Source organism: Gymnoscopelus microlampas (genome assembly GCF_963454915.1).
Source record: "Gymnoscopelus microlampas genome assembly, chromosome: 15".
NCBI classification, from domain to species: Eukaryota; Metazoa; Chordata; class Actinopteri; order Myctophiformes; family Myctophidae; genus Gymnoscopelus; species Gymnoscopelus microlampas.
The window spans coordinates 30,961,909-30,981,908 of NC_139952.1; the positions used below are offsets into that span (position 1 = coordinate 30,961,909).

Sequence of the window (20,000 nt, forward strand, 5' to 3'; positions counted from 1 at the left end):
TGCATTGAGGTCAAAGGGGAACATTGTCAATGTTCTACCTAAATCCTGCTGTTCTGATGTGAGATACAAAAAACTAAAACTGTGTCTGTATATCTTTGTGAAATGTAAAGTGTACGACCGACCGAGACGTCAAACAAAACATAAGCACAAGCAATGTTTCCTAAACTGTACACATGTATACAGATGTACGAGGTCATCACATCAGAACAATAGTATTTAGGTTACAAATAGGCAATGTTTCCCTTTAATACAGGATATTTGTGTATTTAATGATCACCACAATGACCAGGGTACTTGTATATTTAATGATCATAGTGTTCAGTCATGAGTTCATCTCTGCTTATTGTTCTGTAGTTTGCCTCAATAAGGATTTACACTGTAAATTCCTGAGTGCTCTTAATTAGATACAAGTGAGAAAATTCACCGTATAGGGTCATGCCAGCTTTAATGATGCTGAAAAGATAAACTGTGCTTTTTCTACAAAATACTGCTTTAAAAGGTGGATTAGGAAAGAATGACAATAACCTTGTCATTATGAAACACATTTAACTTGGCATAACATGTTGGCTAATGATGGAAGGAGTCCTGGAGACAGATCTTATAGATTATGATCACTACTGGACCTTACATACCCAGCTAGCTAAGCTAGCAGCTGGCTTGGGACAAGGTTTTGTTTATTTGGTATCTAGGAAACAGAACAGAGGTAAATATGATTTGAAATGTTGTAATCAGACACCTGGTAAAAGGGAGTGCCATATAGTGTACCAAAAGAGAGAGTTACGGCAGTCTTTGATCTCGCCGCAACATGATCACTGTGGTTCAAGTATTTGCTTGTGCTTCGTTGACAATCATTATGAGGATTCTATGTTTGGAACTATACAATAGTGTTTGGAACTATTGGCTGCCCGATGGCAAACATTACTTATAATCAACTGTACGTTTGTTTTGGCAATAAATGATCGAATATTGACTATTGAATTAATATTCTCCGTTTACTACGGAGTTCTATGAGTCTCTCTCTCTCTCAATAGCTCTGCCACGTGCCATCACTTTTCATGATTACCCGTTTGATTACCATGGTTAGGAAGTCTAAAATTAGCAAATTTGGGGTTTGAATAACCGTTTGAAATGGATTACTAGGCCTCGGTTTGAAATCCCTTCCCTAACTGACAAACAACAACTTGAACAAACAAGGCATAATAACAACAAAACATTGAGAACAACATCTGAACGTTGAAAGTCTCACGCCGGGACCCTGAAATGTTTGGATGAGCCCTTCCCTCAGGAGAAGAAGACCTCTATAATGGTCCCCAGGCTCATCATAAACACTGCTATCATGTTATCATAGAGACCCAAAACAGGTTGCCCCCGAACAGTGGTTCTCAAGCTTTTCAGGCCGCGAGTCCGCGACCCCCCAAAATAATCATATTTGAACTGGGGACCCCCACCACCCTGCAAGCACTTGGAATTGTAGGAGTTGAGGCATTACATTTAGTTTGACTCGGTTCCACAGATAAATATTGTGAAAATAACAGATCTACAACCTTTCAGGTCCGTAAGTCTGAGAGTGAACAAATATAACAGTTTTTTTTTAATCTTTGGGACCCCAATCTACTAGTGTTAATTTAACAATTGGTTCCATTTGAGTGTAAAAATGGCACCAATTGGACCCGTAAGTGTCCATTTGGTTCCATGTGCACATTTGGACCCTGTGGTAGTCCCCATACCCGACGTTGAGAACCAGTGCCCTACGAAGACCTTCGACCCGTTCTGAGACCCTCAAACCAGCATTTAAGAACCCAGAACCCAGTAAAAAAGTAAAATAAAATGTATATATGTATGTAAATATACACAAAAAACACACACACACACACACACACACACACACACACACACACACACACACATTGAAATTAAATGGAATCTCAGAGCACAAAGAACACTTGTTACAGCATTCTAGAATAGAACATTACAACAAATCCACGCCCCTCGTACACACGCACGCACACACACTCACACGCGCGCACACGCACGCACACACAGTCTGGTCAAGTGTAGAGGGGGGTTTTCCATCATCTAAAAACAAGAGTCATTTCTCATCTCGTCAGCTCCTGAATTAGACCTGGACCCAGGGCAGAGAAATGCATCGTGGGAACTGAAATCCAATGAGGTCATCTCAGATGGTAAAAAACAAAGAACAAAGTAGGAAGATGATGAAAGGTTTGAGAACGATTGTGGGACATGTGTTCTGCTTGTCCCCAGGGGTCAGACTGAAAAGCACTCCAGTGCTGAATTCTGGGATGTGTGGTTTTCCTTACTGAGAGGGAATTTGAAACATCATCATGAGTCACAAACAATCTAAAAAAACTAACTTTTTCCAGAAAGGCAATCCTGGGAATGGTTGTCTGATAATGTCATTCTTAGGAGGGGATTAATTTAAGTACAATATACAATAAAAAATAAAAAAGAGGATATGTCACGGTTTACATATCCAGAAATCCTGGGCTAGATTTCACTCTAGCGCCATCATGTGGTGTTGTGCTTTGGTGGCACTTCTAGATTATGCCTGTAGTAGATAGTAGTGGAGACAGGGCTGGCAGTTACACTGGGAGATGTAGTCCTTGTCTTTAGGGGTTCCCGAGGTAACAGAAGCAGGTGTGAAGCCGTGGAGGCTGCCGATAATCCATTACCCTGATAACTGTGTGTATAGTAGAGTAGGTTGACCTGAGACACCAGCTGGTACTACCTCTAGTTTAATTCAACAAGCTAGCAGTCCAACTTGCTAACTTTATGTAAGCTAGTAGCCTATACTTTTCACTCCAGGCTGATTGGTATTCATACAAATCATTGCTTTGTGATTTTTAATACATTTGTTTAACACTGCCATTTTCATACAAATGTTGTCTTTTACTGACTAGAACATGCCCTCAGACCTTAATTTTTCGGATATGTATCCCAGTACATTAACTCATACATGAAATGTGACCTGTGCATTTAACCCTTCCCCATAATTAGGTGCAGACTAGATTGAAATGTAGACATATTTTTAATTAATTGTGGATAATGCTAAGGCCCTGATGCAACAAGCTGACGGCAGGCGGAAAGTATCTGCGGCCGATAATCGGTGGTAGTTTTTGCGGTGTGTCCCTCACCGTTGACGGGAGTCGGCCATTCACGGTGGCCGTTCACCTGATGTTGAAATAGTGGACGTCAAGAGAGAGACCTCTGTCTGTGATTGGCTGTTCAAGCAAGCAAACGACAAATAAAGAGACACGTGGTGTGAAAATGCCCTGTTTGTTTTTGCATTCCCAATTCGGCAATTTGGTAATATCGCCCAGCAAGCCAATAGTGGATCAACTCGTACAGCAGCCTACCTAGTATCAGCAATAGGTTTAAATTGAATGTTCATGAAGCTATAATGTTAGTTGTGAAACAACTCATACATAATTGTATAGGCTATGGCTTTGCTTACTTCCTGATCATTAAATACCAGCGTGATGGAGGTAAAACGAGTTCAATGACTCTGTTCTGCTCCAAAAGTGTTAACAAACTATATATCCATTATGGAACATAATCCAGTGTTCATTTGTCTTGGTGTTGTAGTGCACTTGTATTGTGATTGCAGCTATTCAAAACATGAAGCTAGTTTTTCAAACAGCTTCTTGTCACAACAACTCAGAGAAAGTCCATTTAGTTCGCATCCAAGTCCAGCCTGGTCCCATGTCACACTTTATCTTCATAAAGAAGACGCATGTGATATTTCATCCACGACACATTCAAAGTGCATTCATTCAATCGTCCGTCCTTCCTGTCAAAGTCAGGATGACGGTACTTATTGGGAAACTCCAACACCCAGCTGGATTGCATGGCTTTTGATTTAATTTGTTACTCTAATGTTATTCATGGACTTATTTGCATCATCTGTGTTCTCTGCAGTGGAGCTCGGCTCGGATATGATACAGATGAGTATCAGTAATTAGCTGACCGTCAAGTGTAGTCCTTGCAGTGTGTTCCAGCCAAACCTTTACCGGAGACGCAAAGTGGCGCAAAATTATACAATTAGTCGTCGTTAGTTCTTGCAAGTCAGATTGGTGTGTCGGGGCTGGTAGGGGTTCTGGGTGGAGGTGTGAGGGATGTAGAGAGGGTTTGTGTGGATCATTGTAGAGGGTCTGGGTGTAGGGTTTGAGCTTGGTAGAGGGTCTGGATAGAAGCGTGAGGGTTGTAGAGGGTCTGGGTGTAGGTTTGGCTTCTTAACTCACTGGGATTTCTCTGATGTCTGAAACGAAAGAAGAGAACAGAAGATTGGATGTGATGGTGAACAGTTACAATGTGATGAAGTGTACTACAGACATGGGTTCACTGAACTCAAGTTATGTTAGTAACTCATCAACCATTGCACTATTCACCGGTCAAATAAATAGCTTATATGTATTTACTGCTGGATCATGTAACTTGGCTTTATTCTTTATGCATGCTTATGCTTCTTTATAATGGACAGCTGGTAACATTTGTGAGCATTTTTGTCAGTGGCACTTGGTGGTTTATTTACTTATTTGCTGCTGGGTCACTTATCATGGCTTTATTCTCTACTGCATGGCATGCCATTCCTTACATGTCTGTAATGGACAGTCGGTAGCCTATTATATAACATTTTGAGCAGCTGCTCTGGATTCTTACAGATTGAATGCAGTTTTTTTGCGTCAGAGTTGTGTGTCGGTGCACATTAGAGAAAGCACACGTCAGAGAGAGATTACATTGATTTGGTGTTGGTCTCGGGTAGGGCTCAGGCTAGTTTCAGACAACTATGCACAACCTCTGAATGCTATATAGAGTCTGTAACTACACCTCCCGAAATCCGAGGCAGGAAGCTGTCATCTGTTCATCATTTCCGTTCACGAAAACATATATAAAAGTATCTTTACATTTCTAATAAGGTTATTTTGATTTATATTAGGACACATTTGCGTGACTGTAAAAACGGAACGGAAGCGGGGAGGTGGCGTCCGCTTTCCCCCTTAATCATTTTCAGAGCTTCCGTGCTCCAGACTGTATGACCGGAAGCATTTGAAAATTGTGGGAGGCAAGTCTGGCCACACGAGACTAGGTTCGGGCTGATAAATTGCAGTCGGGTTGTGGCTGGGCTTGGAACACAACAGGCCACAGCCAGACTAGGGCTGGAGTTTTTGATCTGTGCTGGGCTGTTGTGTGTGTCCGTGTCCGTCCGTGTGTGTGTGTCCGTGTCCGTGTGTGTGTGTGTGTGTGTGTGTGTGTGTGTGTGTGTGTGTGTGTGTGTGTGTGTGTGTGTGTGTGTGTGTGTGTGTGTGTGTGTGTGTGTGTGTGTGTGTGTGTGTGTCCATGTGTGAGTCCTTACCAGCTATAAGAGGCTGTTCCTGCCATTTATGCTGGGGCCTTTAGACCTCATCTGCTCCTGTACTGACCCCGACTACAAACACACACGCACACACACACGCACACACACACACACACACACACACACACACACACACACACACACACACACACACACACACACACACACACACACACACACACACACACACACACACACACACACAGTTATATTTATACAGTAAACACAAAACATATCATAAGTATTCTTTGTATTTAGAGCTTTCCTTGGAGGACGATTTTGATTTTTTTTGGAAACATTTCAAAATGGACAAAGTGTCCCTTTAACTTTAGCGAGAGAGGTCTTGGTGAATATTGGATGACATTCATCTGCCACGTGTCCATGGGCCTGTGATGATGTCATATCCTGTGTGGGTATGAAAAGTGCCCATGGGGCTGTGATGTCATATCCTGTGTGGGGTTTGAAAAGTGCCCTGGGGCTGTGATGTCATATCCTGTGTGGGGTTTGAAAAGTGCTTAACAGATTTACCGTCCGTCTGTGTGTTTGCGCACGCTCGCGTGCATGTGTGCGCGCGCGCGTGTGTGTGTGTATGAAAGAGAGGATAGCGCTAAAATAGAGGGAACAGGAAGGATGGACACACACACACACAGAGGAAGCATTCATTTGACAGCTGTAGACCCTCCTCTCTCTCAGTGGATAGAGGGATGAAAGGACATGGGATATTTCCTACAGCTCTGAATACTAATGAGGATAACACACACACACACACACACACACACACACACACACACACACACACACACACACACACACACACACACACACACACACACACACTGTGTGTACTTACAGGAGTGCGTCCGTCAGTCATCTCTCCAGAGCCGATGTGTGTGAGGTGGATGAAGTTGGTCGGCTCCCCAATCATGGTGCGATCTATCCTCCTCCGGCTCCTCCTCTTCTACACACACACACACACACACACACACACACACACACACACACACACACACCCACACACAGTTAGCATACTTACAATAGAAGGTTTGTGATCATGTACAAGTATTCACTAGAACACATACAGACAGTACATGTATGGATTGTGTATGCAAATTGGCATCGTTAAGAAGATTCCCCAAACCCTAAGTTTAGTAGTATTGTTTCTGTTTTTCCTCCAAAATGGACCCTTTGATTTCACTTTGATGTGTTCTGAGTGCACAGCAGTTGATTGGCCAATTAGTGCACCTGCTGCTGATTTGATTTGTAATCCCATGCACCTATAAAAGCAAATGTTTGGTCAGTGTGTCAGGTCTGGTGCAGAGAGCAGGTATGTTTGTTTTGAGTTTGGATATGTTTGATGTGCAGTATAATCGAATTATGTTTGTTACTTTGATTACATGTGGGTAACTTTTCTCCTTGTTCTGTATTTTGTCTGATATACAGAAAGCCAAAAAACTAAACCTGCATATCCTGTAACCCCCTGCACAGTGTGAGAAATAAAACAAACAAAAGGAAAGAAGTGCGTCGTAATTTGCGCACCACGGTGATCACACCTACCAACCTACACCTTCCACTATTGAACATTTTTTACAGTTTCTGTTGCGTGTGATGTCAGACCAGAGCTCGAGGGAGAGAGCGAGAGAGGGGTTGTATTCTGGGAGCTTCATTACAGTGTGCGGACTTCCCTTATTCTTTTCTATCTTATCTAGAGCCTATTTCACCCACACAATAACCTGGCCAATGCTGGGCTGGCTGATAATGCTTAATACTATAGTATGCATCTATTAGACATTGTATATTTGATTTAAACTATTACTTGAAACTGATAAATGCTGGCTGCTTTAAAATAATATTACCCACTCTTTTACATCTGTAATAGTGTGATGTGACAATAAAGTTGAATCTGAATCTTCTCAGTAAGGGGTGTGTGTGTGTGTGTGTGTGTGTGTCTCTTATGAGCTCATCCCTGTAGTGTCTGGACATGTCTACACACACACTCACTCACGTACGTACGCACACACACATTACATCCTAGATCACGCTGTCTATGATATCTCTCAGCTATCTCTCAGCTATCCTACTGTCAGTATTTTTGTATAATTACAACATCTGCTGTTTGTGTCTGTAGCGTTGTCTGTTGTTTGTTTTAGTTTGTACAACTGGTGTGCATTAACCACTTGAACCCCAGCATCTATTCTGGGTGGAATATTAGCCAGAAACAGCAGATCTATAAGCTCCCAACGCGCTGGACGCGTTGGGAGCTTGTACATCGGCTATTTAGGGCAAAGAGATTTGGTGCATACATAAAAAGGTACAGAGCCAAGTCAGCCAACTCAGGTCCAGTTTACCAAGTCTACAGTGTTTTAAGTGGTTCCAGAGTGTTTTAAAGGTGATGTATTAATGACTAGTCAGGCCATGTGGAGAGTCTTTGTTCTTGTTCATAAAATTCATTCTTCTTTCTGTTATGAAACCTGCTTATCACTTAAACAAACACTGGAACTTTTCCACTGAGGGGAGGAGAAACACCAGGCTCACGGTCCCAAGGTGTGGACACATTGTACAGATATGTGAGGACTGAGGACACACCTGCACTCCATGCAGTGTTGCCATGTATGGTTATTATAAGTGACTTTGGGCTTGTTTTTCTGTAAAGTCACTTGTGCATATTGTTAGTTGCGGGTTGCGTTTTTTTGGGCTTGTTTCCTAATGTTTAAACCGGTGGTTCTCAAACATTTTCATGTTTGAGAACCCCCCCCCATCAAAAAATATTTTGTGCCAGGGACGCCATACTAGATTTGTGTAGTTAAAATGATTAAAAAAATATTGTTTCCAATATTTTCTTTTGAAAATAGCAGATGTACAAGCTCGTATCCTGACGCGTTGTGAGCGTCGCGACGCATTGTGAGCTTGTAGATCGGCTATTTTCAAAAGAAAATGTAGATCGTCTATTTCGTCTACAAATAGCCAATGTATGTTTAAAGTGCTTATGTGGCCTATAATAATAGTCGCTTCTTTTGGGCTTGTTTTCATAGACCTTGTTGCTTATTTCTCTAAAAATCTGGCAACAGCTGTGCCTCCATCTCCACTCCTCCTCTACCTGTGCTTTGGTATTAACACACTTTCTAACCTTACTTCTCGTCCTAAACAAAGGGACAGTGATGTCACTGAGGTGTGGTTAGATAGAAAGTGACAGAGGTGCCTGCAGCTAAGTTAGCCAGGTCATGTAACTAAGTAACAATGTAATATAAGAACTGAAGTCTTACAAAAAAGTTACAAATTATTTGGAGGAGAACAAAAAGGAACACACAACTGCAAACTGAGACTGGAGTCAAACCGTTGTTTATCATTATTGGTGGGGAAAGGTCAACACATTTTGTATTTCCAGTCACTTGGGGAGGGTAGTAAATAAATACGCTGAAGAGTACATTACTGTATGTGGAATATTCAGTATAACCAGGTTATGTTACTAAGTAGGCCTGTCCACGAATAATTGAAATTCAAACCTATACAGTAGTATTAAATGAATGTCCGAACCTGAAAATGAACGTTCCAATTAATATAATAGTACTAATAATCTGCCTCACTAGTCCCTGTAACCTTGCACCGCAGCTGGCCGTGCTAGATCTAACAGATATGACCTAACCTGTCATAAAATAATAGGATATAAAGTATGACTCATTAATTTGATCTCCACAAGAGAGCACATTCTCAGCACCAACCACAGCGCAGAGAGAGAGAGAGAGAGAGAGAGAGAGAGAGAGAGAGAGAGAGAGAGAGAGAGAGAGAGAGAGAGAGAGAGAGAGAGAGAGAGAGAGAGAGAGAGAGAGGGGGGGGGGGGGGTCTGGGTCTTTAAAATGAAGGTTTAGGGCAGACAGTGTTTTATATAAAAATACATTGAAATGTGATACGTTCGAATGATTCGAGCTTATGTGTATTTTTATTACGAACATTCAAATGAGCTATTTCAACAGCTCTATAAGTAAGTAACTAGTTACGGTACATGTACAGTATGTACATAAGTAACCACTTATGTTCTCTCTCTCTCTCTCTATCTCTCAAGAGAAACAAGAATGAAGAATTAGTGAAATACTTTTCACTCACTCTCATACAGGTACAAGTCTGGGAAATGTTAGTGGGACATGTTCCACAGCTCTCTCTCTCTCTCTCTCTCTCTCTCTCTAACAGGGGAATACCAGGCAGCTGATGGTTTTGTGCTGGAGCACATCCAGTGAATGCTTCATTAAAACCACTCTGCTCTGACCACATGTTGGCTGCAACCATAACACTTTACATTTGACACAGATGTGTGTGTGTGTGTGTGTGTGTGTGTGTGTGTGTGTGTGTGTGTGTGCGCGCGTGCGTGCGTGCGTGCGTGCGTGCGGGCGGTATGTGCGTGTACTCTACCTGCATGTATGCGTGTGTACTCTACATGCATGTGTGTGTGTGTGTGTGCACGTGACGTGTGTGTGTATATACAGTACCGTATACTCTAAGATGTGTGTGTGTGTGTGTGTGTGTGTGTGTGTGTGTGTGTGTGTGTGTGTGTGTATTCTACATGCATGCATGTGTGTCTGGGTTTATGTGTGTGTTAGCTGTTGATTTAAGAGACCGTTCCACAAGAATATACACAGTCTAACTGGGGGACCAGGGGGGACGGCGTGGTATACTGTGAATGGAGGGTGGACGTACCACAGGGTCTTCCATAATGTCTAAAATGGTTTATCACACAGTTTATGCCTGTATTCTTGACATTTGCAGTCATAACAAACGTCGTAACATGTTTAACTGATCATTGAGCTGCTTATGAAACCCTTGCATCCATATTCTGGGGGGAACATTCTCCCAAAATAGCACATCTAAAGCTCACTTTCGGGAAGAACCTACAGTAAATCATTTATTACATGCAACACACGACGACAAGCATTAATGACAAACTATAACACTGGGAAAGCTAAGATGGGAGAGAGGGAGACAATGTAGGAGAGACAGACAGTAAGAAAGCTGAGAGACAGACAGTGTAGGAGAGACAGACAGAAAGAAAGCTGAGAGGGAGACAGTGTAGGAGAGACCAACAGTAGGACAGCTGAGAGGGAGACAAGTTAGGGGAAGATCAGTCAAGATCCTTAAAGAAGAATGACCTCACATACTGTGTGTGTGTGTGTGTGTGTGTGTGTGTGTGTGTGTGTGTGTGTGTGTGTGTGTGTGTGTGTGTGTGTGTGTGTGTGTGTGTGTGTGTGTGTGTGTGTGTGTGTGTGTGTGTGTGTGTGTGTGTGTGTGTGTGTTTACTATAAGTCTGAGCATATTGTTACAGTGCCACAATAGAACAAACACAATACTAAAAATACAGAGACGGGAAGAGAGAGGAGAGAAGAAATTTCTCAAGGGACAACACGGCATGGACCAACACACTTCCTTTTTAGCCTGTGTGTGTGTGTGTGTGTGTGTGTGTGTGTGTGTGTGTGTGTGTGTGTGTGTGTGTGTGTGTGTGTGTGTGTGTTTGTGCGTGCATGTGTGTTCCAGTGGTGTTATGCAACAAACAGTTCCCTCCTTGGTTGGTGAAATACACACACACACACACACACACACGTACGGACACACACACGCACGTACGTACGGACACACACGTACGGACACATGCACGCACGTGCGGACACACACGCACGCACGTACGGACACACACACACACACACACACACACGGACGGACGGACACACACACGGACGGACACACACACGGACGCATACGGAGGCACACACAGGAAGACAGGCAGGCTAGGACAGGAAGAAGGCGTCGGCCTGCTGGTGAGGTTAAAGGTCGCTGCTAAACAGGAAGAGGAAGTTGTACCACTAGTTTCTTTCCACACACGCACGCACACACACACACACACACACACACACACACACACACACACACACACACACACTGGCAGCGGTGATATTCCTGTAATTGTAGAGTTCAATCCCTATCACTGGCAACGTACAGTATGTGTGTGTGTGTGTGTGCCTGTCCCCTCATTGTACGCCAATCACATAAAACATGTAGGGTGTGTGTATGAGAATGTCCATTTCCACGCGCATGTGTCTATGCAGTGCACACACACAAGCACGAGCACGCACGCACACGTATGCACGAGCACACACGGCCGCAAGTGCGCGTGCGAATCTAAGAGAGAGGGAGAATTTCCATGACTTAATCTCTATAAAAAACTAATCTGTCAAAGTGAGTCCATCTGGACTCAGTAACAACACAACTAAACCAGAACAGAACCACAACTGTTCTGTTCTGTTCTGCCTTTGTTTGCCTGTAAGTTAAATGTTCTCGAATAGAAACTTAAATTACAGTTTTTCAGCGGCGCTGATACAGCCAAATGGTTAACCCATTAAGACCTGGAACGCATCTGTGTCACTTTAGATTTCTTTGGCTATTTTTGAAAAATATTGAGAAAAATAAATAAATAATCGCCTCAGGTCTTAATGGGTTAAGGTGCGTGCCACATAGGCTCTGACACCTGACAAGTGAGTCCCCGATTCCATTCCCTGGCCGGGCGGACCTTGGCTGCATGTCACTCCCTGACTCTCTCTCTCTCCCTGTTTCCTCTCTACACCAGTGTTTCCTAAGCTTTTTAGCTCGAGACCCAAAAGAGAAATTGGGAGTGTACAGGTATTGGGAAGTCCTGGAAAAGACGTGCTGTGATTGGCCAGTAGTCACTTTGAGTGGCAGTTGGGGTAAACGCTCACCCCAAAACATGATTTACGATTCTGTCCCTATCTGTACATAACTCGAACGGCGCTGAGTCGGCTCAAGCGAACTTCGCAACGTTCGGCAGGGCGACTCGCTCGCCTGAGACGGCGCGCCTCCGTCGCGGTCAAAAACTATACTTTATCGGCCAAAGCAATTGGCCACGGTTGAAGAAATGAAATGAAAAGGGATATTTACTCGTAGTGACTCATAAAAATGGGTCCATGACCCAAACTTGGGTTCCGACCCATTGTTTGGAAAACAGTGCTCTACACTATGACAACAAAGGCAAGAAAAGCTTTAAAAAAAAGTAAATTTCAGTCAAAAGCTGGGACTAGGACTGGGCTAGGACTAAAATCGGGATCGGCATCGGACCCAAAAACCTGTTCGTACCAGAACAGACTGTGAGGCGTTTCTGCAAAACAACTATCAGATGATTCCATTTGTCAGACAGAACCCTGTTGTCTGCTGTGAGGAGCTGCTTGTTCTCTCTGCTTTCCTTCTCAAATTGCATGAAAACAAACAGGAATGTACAATTTGATGTAGAATTATAATATGTTTGGGGCGACCAGCTAGCCGTTCCACATGGGCGTACCACATGGGCTCTAATGCCTGACAGTGAGTCCCCAGTTTGACTCTAAGGACCATTTGCTGTCTCTGCTACACTGTACAGGCTCAAAGAAGCCTCCATGATATGTTTGGACATCGGCTTCCATTAGGTTTTTATTTGTGTATCTGTCCAATGATTATAATGAAAGAGTCTGCACACTGGGTCATGCTCCAAAAGATTAAGGGTTTATTACCAATGGTTTATTACTGATGGTAAATAAACCCTTCATCTTTTGGAGCATGACCCAGCGTGCAAACTCCTATTTTTCATTGATTGATTTGCTTCTGCCCTGCACCTGGCACTTAAACTATTTGATGTACGTGCTTTACAACTTGTTGTCTGTCCGACAATAACCTTCAACCCTTAGACGCTGTAATGAGGAGACATACGGACAGATATGATCAGACAGACAGAGATGTTCAGTCACAGAGAAATGAACACTAAAGATGGACCACTTATGCCCTCTTTTTAAACTTTGTCGCATGACGGACGGTGATGTGCAAAAATAGGGGAAATAGCTTCTTGTAGATCTGCTATATTTGATATTTTCAAAGATTTTAGAACATTTTAAGACAATATTTGAACATTTTGACATGCACAGAACAGGGACACCAGGTCAAGTGGTTAACCACTTGAAACCTAGTCACGGGGTGAACTGAACATTTGCCAAAAATAGCTGATCACAACGCGTCGCACCAGCAAAAAATATATATATATAATAATATAAGGAGGGAAAAGAGAGGTCCAAGCCAACTCGTAAAATTTACTAAGTATAGAGGGTTTAACACGATTCTACAAATACCTTCTAAATCAGTAGTTCTAAAAGCTTTTTCATGCCCCCCAAATTGGCCACAGACCCCCATCTGAAAATGTTTTGTGCCAGGGACCCCCCAGAAGAGAATATTTGTGTAAAGAAATGTAAAATTAGTCAAAGATTTTCAAACACTTTCAAACATTTTTCAAACATTTCTCAAAAATAGCAGATGTACAAGCTTGCAGTGCGGCACGAAGTGACGTGCTGTGAGCTTGTATATCTGCTGTTTTTGAAAAGCCAATGCTAAAATCTAAAATGACAAAGATTCTTTCCCGGTTTTAATGGGTTAAGTGCTTAATTTATCCATCACAAGACGGCAAGTGACACCATTGTGCTACGGAGTATGAATGTGGCTTAACAGAGGGACATTGCCTTGCTCCAGGGCACAGCGACAGGAGGGTGGTGTGTAGCTGTTATCTAAGGATTGTGTAAAGATTTGGCAGCTAGCTGCACGTCTTGATTCAGATAAAAACTTATGTAACAGCTTGGCACATACAGGAGTGTGCTGTTGCAGAGAGAGAGAGAGAAAAGGGAGAAAGTGTGTGTGTGTGTGTGTGTGTGTGTGTGTGTGTGTGTGTGTGTGTGTGTGTGTGTGTGTGTGTGTGTGTGTGTGTGTGTGTGTGTGTGTGTGTGTGTGTGTGTGTGTGTGTGTGTGTGTGTGTGTGTGTGTCAGTAGTGTAAAGTAACTATGTACACTTACTCAAGTACTGTACTTAAGTACAATTCTGAGGTATTTTTTACTTTACTGGAGTATTTCCAGTGTTCAGTGCTTTTACTTCTACTCCACTACATCTCAGAGGCAAATATTACTCCTCTACAATTATTTGAAAACTTTAGTTAGTTGCTAGTTACTTTGTAGATTTTGATTATTATTAGAAAACATACAGTAACCACTTCAACCCTACATGTCGGCCATTTGAAAATAGCTCACAATGCGTTGCGATGCGACGCATTGTGAGCTTGTAGATCTGCTATTTTCAAAAGATTTGTATACATTTGAACTGCATAATGAGTACTTTGAGTGCATTTTGATACGAATACTTTTGTACTTTTAGTCAAGTACCTTTTGATACTTTTACTTAAGTAAAACATTTTAGTACTTTTTCCACCACTGCGTGTGCGTCCGTGTGTTGCCCTCCATGTTAAAATTCATGACTGTTTATTGGAAACTAGGGGTATAAATATTGTGCGGTTGTTGTGTAACGTGTTTAAGTTATGGGGCTCCAGCAGCGTACCAGGCAGGTCTGGGATCTGTTTCACCATGTTCACGTTCTCTTGGAACAGGCCAAACTATTTGGTGATGAAACATTCAACATGGACATCTGATCTGTTTCACCACGTTCACGTTCACTTGGAACAGGCCAAACTATTTGGTAATGAAACATTCAACACATTTGAAGCTTCACAAGGATGGTGTCTGTTTGTAGATCATGTAGATCGGCTGTTTTAGCTATTTAACCCATTAAGACCTGAGGCCGATTCTAAAAATGTCTTCTAAATCCAAACAGTTTCATGAAAAACTTATGTTGCTATATCAGTGGCGCTCAAACTTTTTTATGTCAAGGACCCCCAAAATATATATGCGTTTGGCCGAGGACCCTCATCTCAAAGTAGTTTTGTTCCAGGGACCCCCAGAAGCAAAGATTTGAGTTAAAAATGTTCGCTTTAAAAATATATATATTTAAAGATTACAAGTTTTCATGATTTTTCAAAAATAGCAGATCTACAAGCTCAAAGCGCGGCACGAAGTGACGGGCTATGACCTTATATATCTGCTATTTTTGAATAGCCAAAGTATAAAATATGTCCAAATCGCACCCAGCCCTAGTGTGTGTGTGTGTGTGTGTGTGTGTGTGTGTGTGTGTGTGTGTGTGTGTGTGTGTGTGTGTGTGTGTGTGTGTGTGTGTGTGTGTGTGTATATGTGTGTGTGTGTGTGTGTGTGTGTGTGTGTGTGTGTGTGTGTGTGTGTGTGTGTGTGTGTGTGTGTGTGTGTGTGTGTGTGTGTGTGTGTGTGTGTGTGTGTGTGTATGTGTGTGTGTGTGTGTGTGTGTGTGTTTTACCGGAGGAGGCTTGGCCACCACGCAGCATCCTATCTTATGCCAGAACTCGCTCATCGCCAGCCCGCGCGTCTCCAGTGCTCGGCTGCTCTCTGCTGCCGCCCTGCAGCCTGGACGAGGACCTGCTCCCTGGGTGAAGTTCTGGGGCATCCAGATAACAGTGTGCTTCCAAACTAAATATTATACAAAATATATCTATTAAGATATATTATCTCCTGGGGATTGGAAATGTGCCGTCAAGACTGGATTCTTCTAACGTGCATTCAGCTGGAACCCCCCAAAAAATATAGATCCACAAAGATGCTGATGGAGTCAGGTGAAGAAAACGCTTCCAAATGAAGGAGACATCCACATGCAAACAGCAGAGAAACTATGTCACACTTTAATTCCCACTGGGTCACAGAGCTGGTACTGACAACGTGTCTTCAAATGGTCTTCAAGGGCAAAAGAAAGGCCGTTGAACTCAACGAATCAAATTGACCTCAGTTCAGATACCAAAGCCTCCGAGAAAGAAAGGGGAAAGAATCTGACAGTGTCCAGTCCAGAATTATGTATACATATAATGATGTATGAAAAACGTATGATATAAAAGGGTTTCCGAGGCTGTGGTATCCGAGGTGTCCGGTAATGTCCACTCCACACGCAGACGTTCTTTTGTCCTGAAGAAGACACAGAAAGACTTGTTAGTAACGGTCCATAGTAGGCACAACGCTTACAATTTAGGCATTTAGCAGATGCTCTTATCCAGAGCAAATTGCAAAGTTCAAGATCAGAGTAAACAGTTTGAACCCTAGTCAACAACACACAACAGGGTACATGGTCACGTAAATAGAGTACAAAGAAAAACAATGAAGAGTGGGTCATGACTGAAATAACAAGATCACGGATACAAGCGGACAAAATGAGTTTTCTCAGGAGGGTGGCTTCCTTGCTACCTAAAATAACATCCATAACACAATGTGAACAAGTAATTAACAGACATCTGCATAACATAACTAGCATCTTTCTGAATCAGCAAAGCTGCCTGCTACTATTGATTATTTTCTTTGCGATTATTCTATTGATTACTTTTTCGATTAATTGAGAATCTTGTTTTTTTTATAACAATGAATCAACGTGAAAAAAACCCTGATTTTTTATAATCGACTAAATTCATTAGTCTGATTAACCACTTAAGCCCTAATTTATACTTAATTGTACAACAGTGTCAAGCAAACATAGCTAAAATAGCCAATCTACAAGCTCACAACGGTTTTCATCCTGACCCATTGTGAGCATGCGATTGTTTGACAATTTTACTTAAAAGATTTTTTTTGTAATAATAGATAATAGATTCAATCAATTAGTTAAATTAACTGTTGTACTCCTAATCTGGGATCATGCAACCCTGGGCAAGGCATTCATCCTAAAACCTGATGAGTGGCCAACAGTAGAAGACTTACTGGCTTGTTCCCACTTCAGAATACTACAGTGGTGCTGGGGAGTTCCCAGTGACCAGTCCTAAAACACTGGTTTGTATATTTTGAAATCAAATGACCATGATAATAACATGTTACAACAGCTTATCAAAAAAGGTTACACAGTGCTTTATATTAATTTGAAAATAATACACGAACGCACGCACACGCGCACACGCACACGCACACGCACACGCACACGCACACGCACACTCACACACTTACTTTACATTGAGTCAGTATTCTCAGCTCTCTGTTCCCTTCATATTCATTCCCTCTCTCTCCAGTACAAGAGGAATGTTGTTATCCAGTTTAAACATCACACACACACACACACACACACACACACACACACACACACACACACACACACACACACACACACACACACACACACACACACACACACACACACACACACACACACACACACACACACACACACACACACCCACACACACACACGTAGCAGTAAACAGGACTTTGATCACTGGACTGTACTTTCTCCTGTTTACCACTGGCATGTGTGTGTGTGTGTGTGTGTGTGTGTGTGTGTGTGTGTGTGTGTGTGTGTGTGTGTGTGTGTGTGTGTGTGTGTGTGTGTGTGTGTGTGTGTGTGTGTGTGTGTGTGCAAATGAGAAGGAGACTTTACCCTTCACCATGTTGCATGTTTTTAAAAGCCTGTGAATGTGTGTGTGCGTGCATGTTGCAGTGTTACTGTGGGCAACCAACCCACACTCTGATTAAACATCCCATAATAACACATGCACTTACACAGTATACACACCCTCAGGCTGTGTGTGTGTGTGTGTGTGTGTGTGTGTGTGTGTGTGTGTGTGTGTGTGTGTGTGTGTGTGTGTGTGTGTGTGTGTGTGTGTGTGTGTGTGTGTGTGTGTTTAAGACAGAAAGGAAACACTGGGGAATGTGTGTGTGTGTGTGTGTGTGTGTGTGTGTGTGTGTGTGTGTGTGTGTGTGTGTGTGTGTGTGTGTGTGTGTGTGTGTGTGTGTGTGTGTGTGTGTGTGTGTGTGTGTGTGTGTGTGTGTGTGTATGTGTGGATTGTTGCAACATCAGTACACACATAAAGTATTTCACTTTCCCACACAGCATCTGAATCACACCGATCACTGTTACACACAACATAACACACACACACACTGCACTAAACACTGGGTGTGGTCCAAGCTAGGTGGACTCACCACACACACACGCACGCACGCAAGCACGCACACACACAGTCCATTTATAGTCAGTAGAGGGTTTTACATCCAGTTCCTGGGAGATGCATGTACTGTAGACTCAACGTTAGCTTTAATGTCAGCTTATCGCTAGCTTAATGTTTAAAGCTTTACGCACACACACACACACACACACACACACACACACACACACACACACACACACACACACACACACACACACACACACACACACACACACACACACACACACACACACACACACACAGAAATGCAAGCAACAAGTAGCTACAAGGGGGTATGATATGACGTATGTCATCATCTGATTCACTGATTACAACAACCTATGAGTATTTGCTTGTTCAGACAGACAGACAGACAGACAGACAGACAGGCAGGCAGACAGACAGACAGACAGACAGACAGACAGACAGACAGATGGACCACTTTTGTCAACGAAAATCAATAAACATGAAAATAATTGTCTGACAAGACAACAGTTCAAACCTTTGGTAATGCATAGATCTATCCCACCCCAATATGTCTATTCTTTGATACACACATCCCGTTTTTTGACCAACAAGCACCTTTGTTTGACCCTTCTCCGGGTCAAACAAGGGAATCACGTGACGTTGATCCCCTATTGCCTATGTGTAGGCAGAAGAATAGACTACTATATATTATTATGTTACCCTATTGTTACTAAAATAGGGTAAAAAATAGGGTAACATACTATAAAAGACAGCATAATATGACTTTACATCCGTCCTGACGCTGGTTGTGTATGAAACATACTGCTGTGCCGTTTAATCCTTGCTTCAAGCTTTCTTATAAGGCCTTATAGATCGGCCATGTTTGCCGCGCGGCGAATCATAAACCAGGCATTATCACCGTGTTGTTTTAAAATGTGCTCTCTCGTTCATCCCTGAATCTTTCTCCTTCATGTGATCTTTCTCATCAGCATGTGTCAGAATAAAATAATGACGCGCTGTCGTACAGCGGACTGAAAGTCTGGAGTCCGTCCAGAAGTTCCAGCATCATCTGATACAGTAGGAATGTTTTGATGGTGCTTCTGAGTGCTGTTGTAAACTCCAGAATGGAACCAAACATGGAGATAACGTTTTACATCTGCCCTTAAACTACGCATTATGTTTCTTTTCGAATTTGAGGCATTTCTAACTGCCTGCCTGCCTGCCTGCCTGCCTGCCTGCCTGTCTGTCTGTCTGTCTAACTGATGATTCTCTGATGATTCCAAAGACAGCACACTAACGACTACTGCTCTCATGACATAGAGAGACAGAGGGAGAGAGAGAGACATACTGTACACAGAGAGAAAAAGAGAGAGAGAGAGTGTGTGCGTGACGTGTGTGCGAGTGTGCGTGCGTGTGTTAAACATCAACTGGATCAAAGAAAGAGAGAGAACGTGTGCGTGCGTGTGTGTGTGTGTGTGTGTGTGTGTGTGTGTGTGTGCTGTGCGTGTGTTAAACATCAACAGGATCTCTGTCTAACGGTCGTTCAGATGGGGAACTAAGGACATCCAGCATGATGTCATCAAGCTGAGCCAGAGAGACACAAACGCCAACTAAACAACCCACGTCAACACACCACCCATAAGGACCCGTGACAGGTTCAGACTCAACATTCCACATGATCACTGCTTAATCAGATGAGTTACACACTCGCATAGACACAGACACAGACACAGAATCACACACACACACAGACACAGACAAACACCAGCATTGTTGGCGAAACCACA

General features: G+C 42.8%; 1 protein-coding gene across 1 annotated transcript in view; it reads right to left on the bottom strand.

Moving 5' to 3' along the window:
* Nucleotides 1-20,000, bottom strand: part of cdc42se1 (CDC42 small effector 1) — a 25,856-nt gene that overhangs the window by 216 nt on the left and 5,640 nt on the right. Inside the window, exons 2-5 of the mRNA XM_084081283.1 lie at nt 15,591-16,246; nt 6,222-6,329; nt 5,372-5,443; nt 1-4,276 (exon numbers count right to left, since the gene is read on the bottom strand). The exon at nt 1-4,276 is cut by the window's left edge and continues 216 nt beyond it. Coding sequence (XP_083937409.1) covers nt 5,375-5,443; nt 6,222-6,329; nt 15,591-15,737 — 324 coding nt within the window. The 5' untranslated portion in view covers nt 15,738-16,246 and the 3' untranslated portion in view covers nt 1-4,276; nt 5,372-5,374. The remainder of the gene's footprint in view (nt 4,277-5,371; nt 5,444-6,221; nt 6,330-15,590; nt 16,247-20,000) is intronic.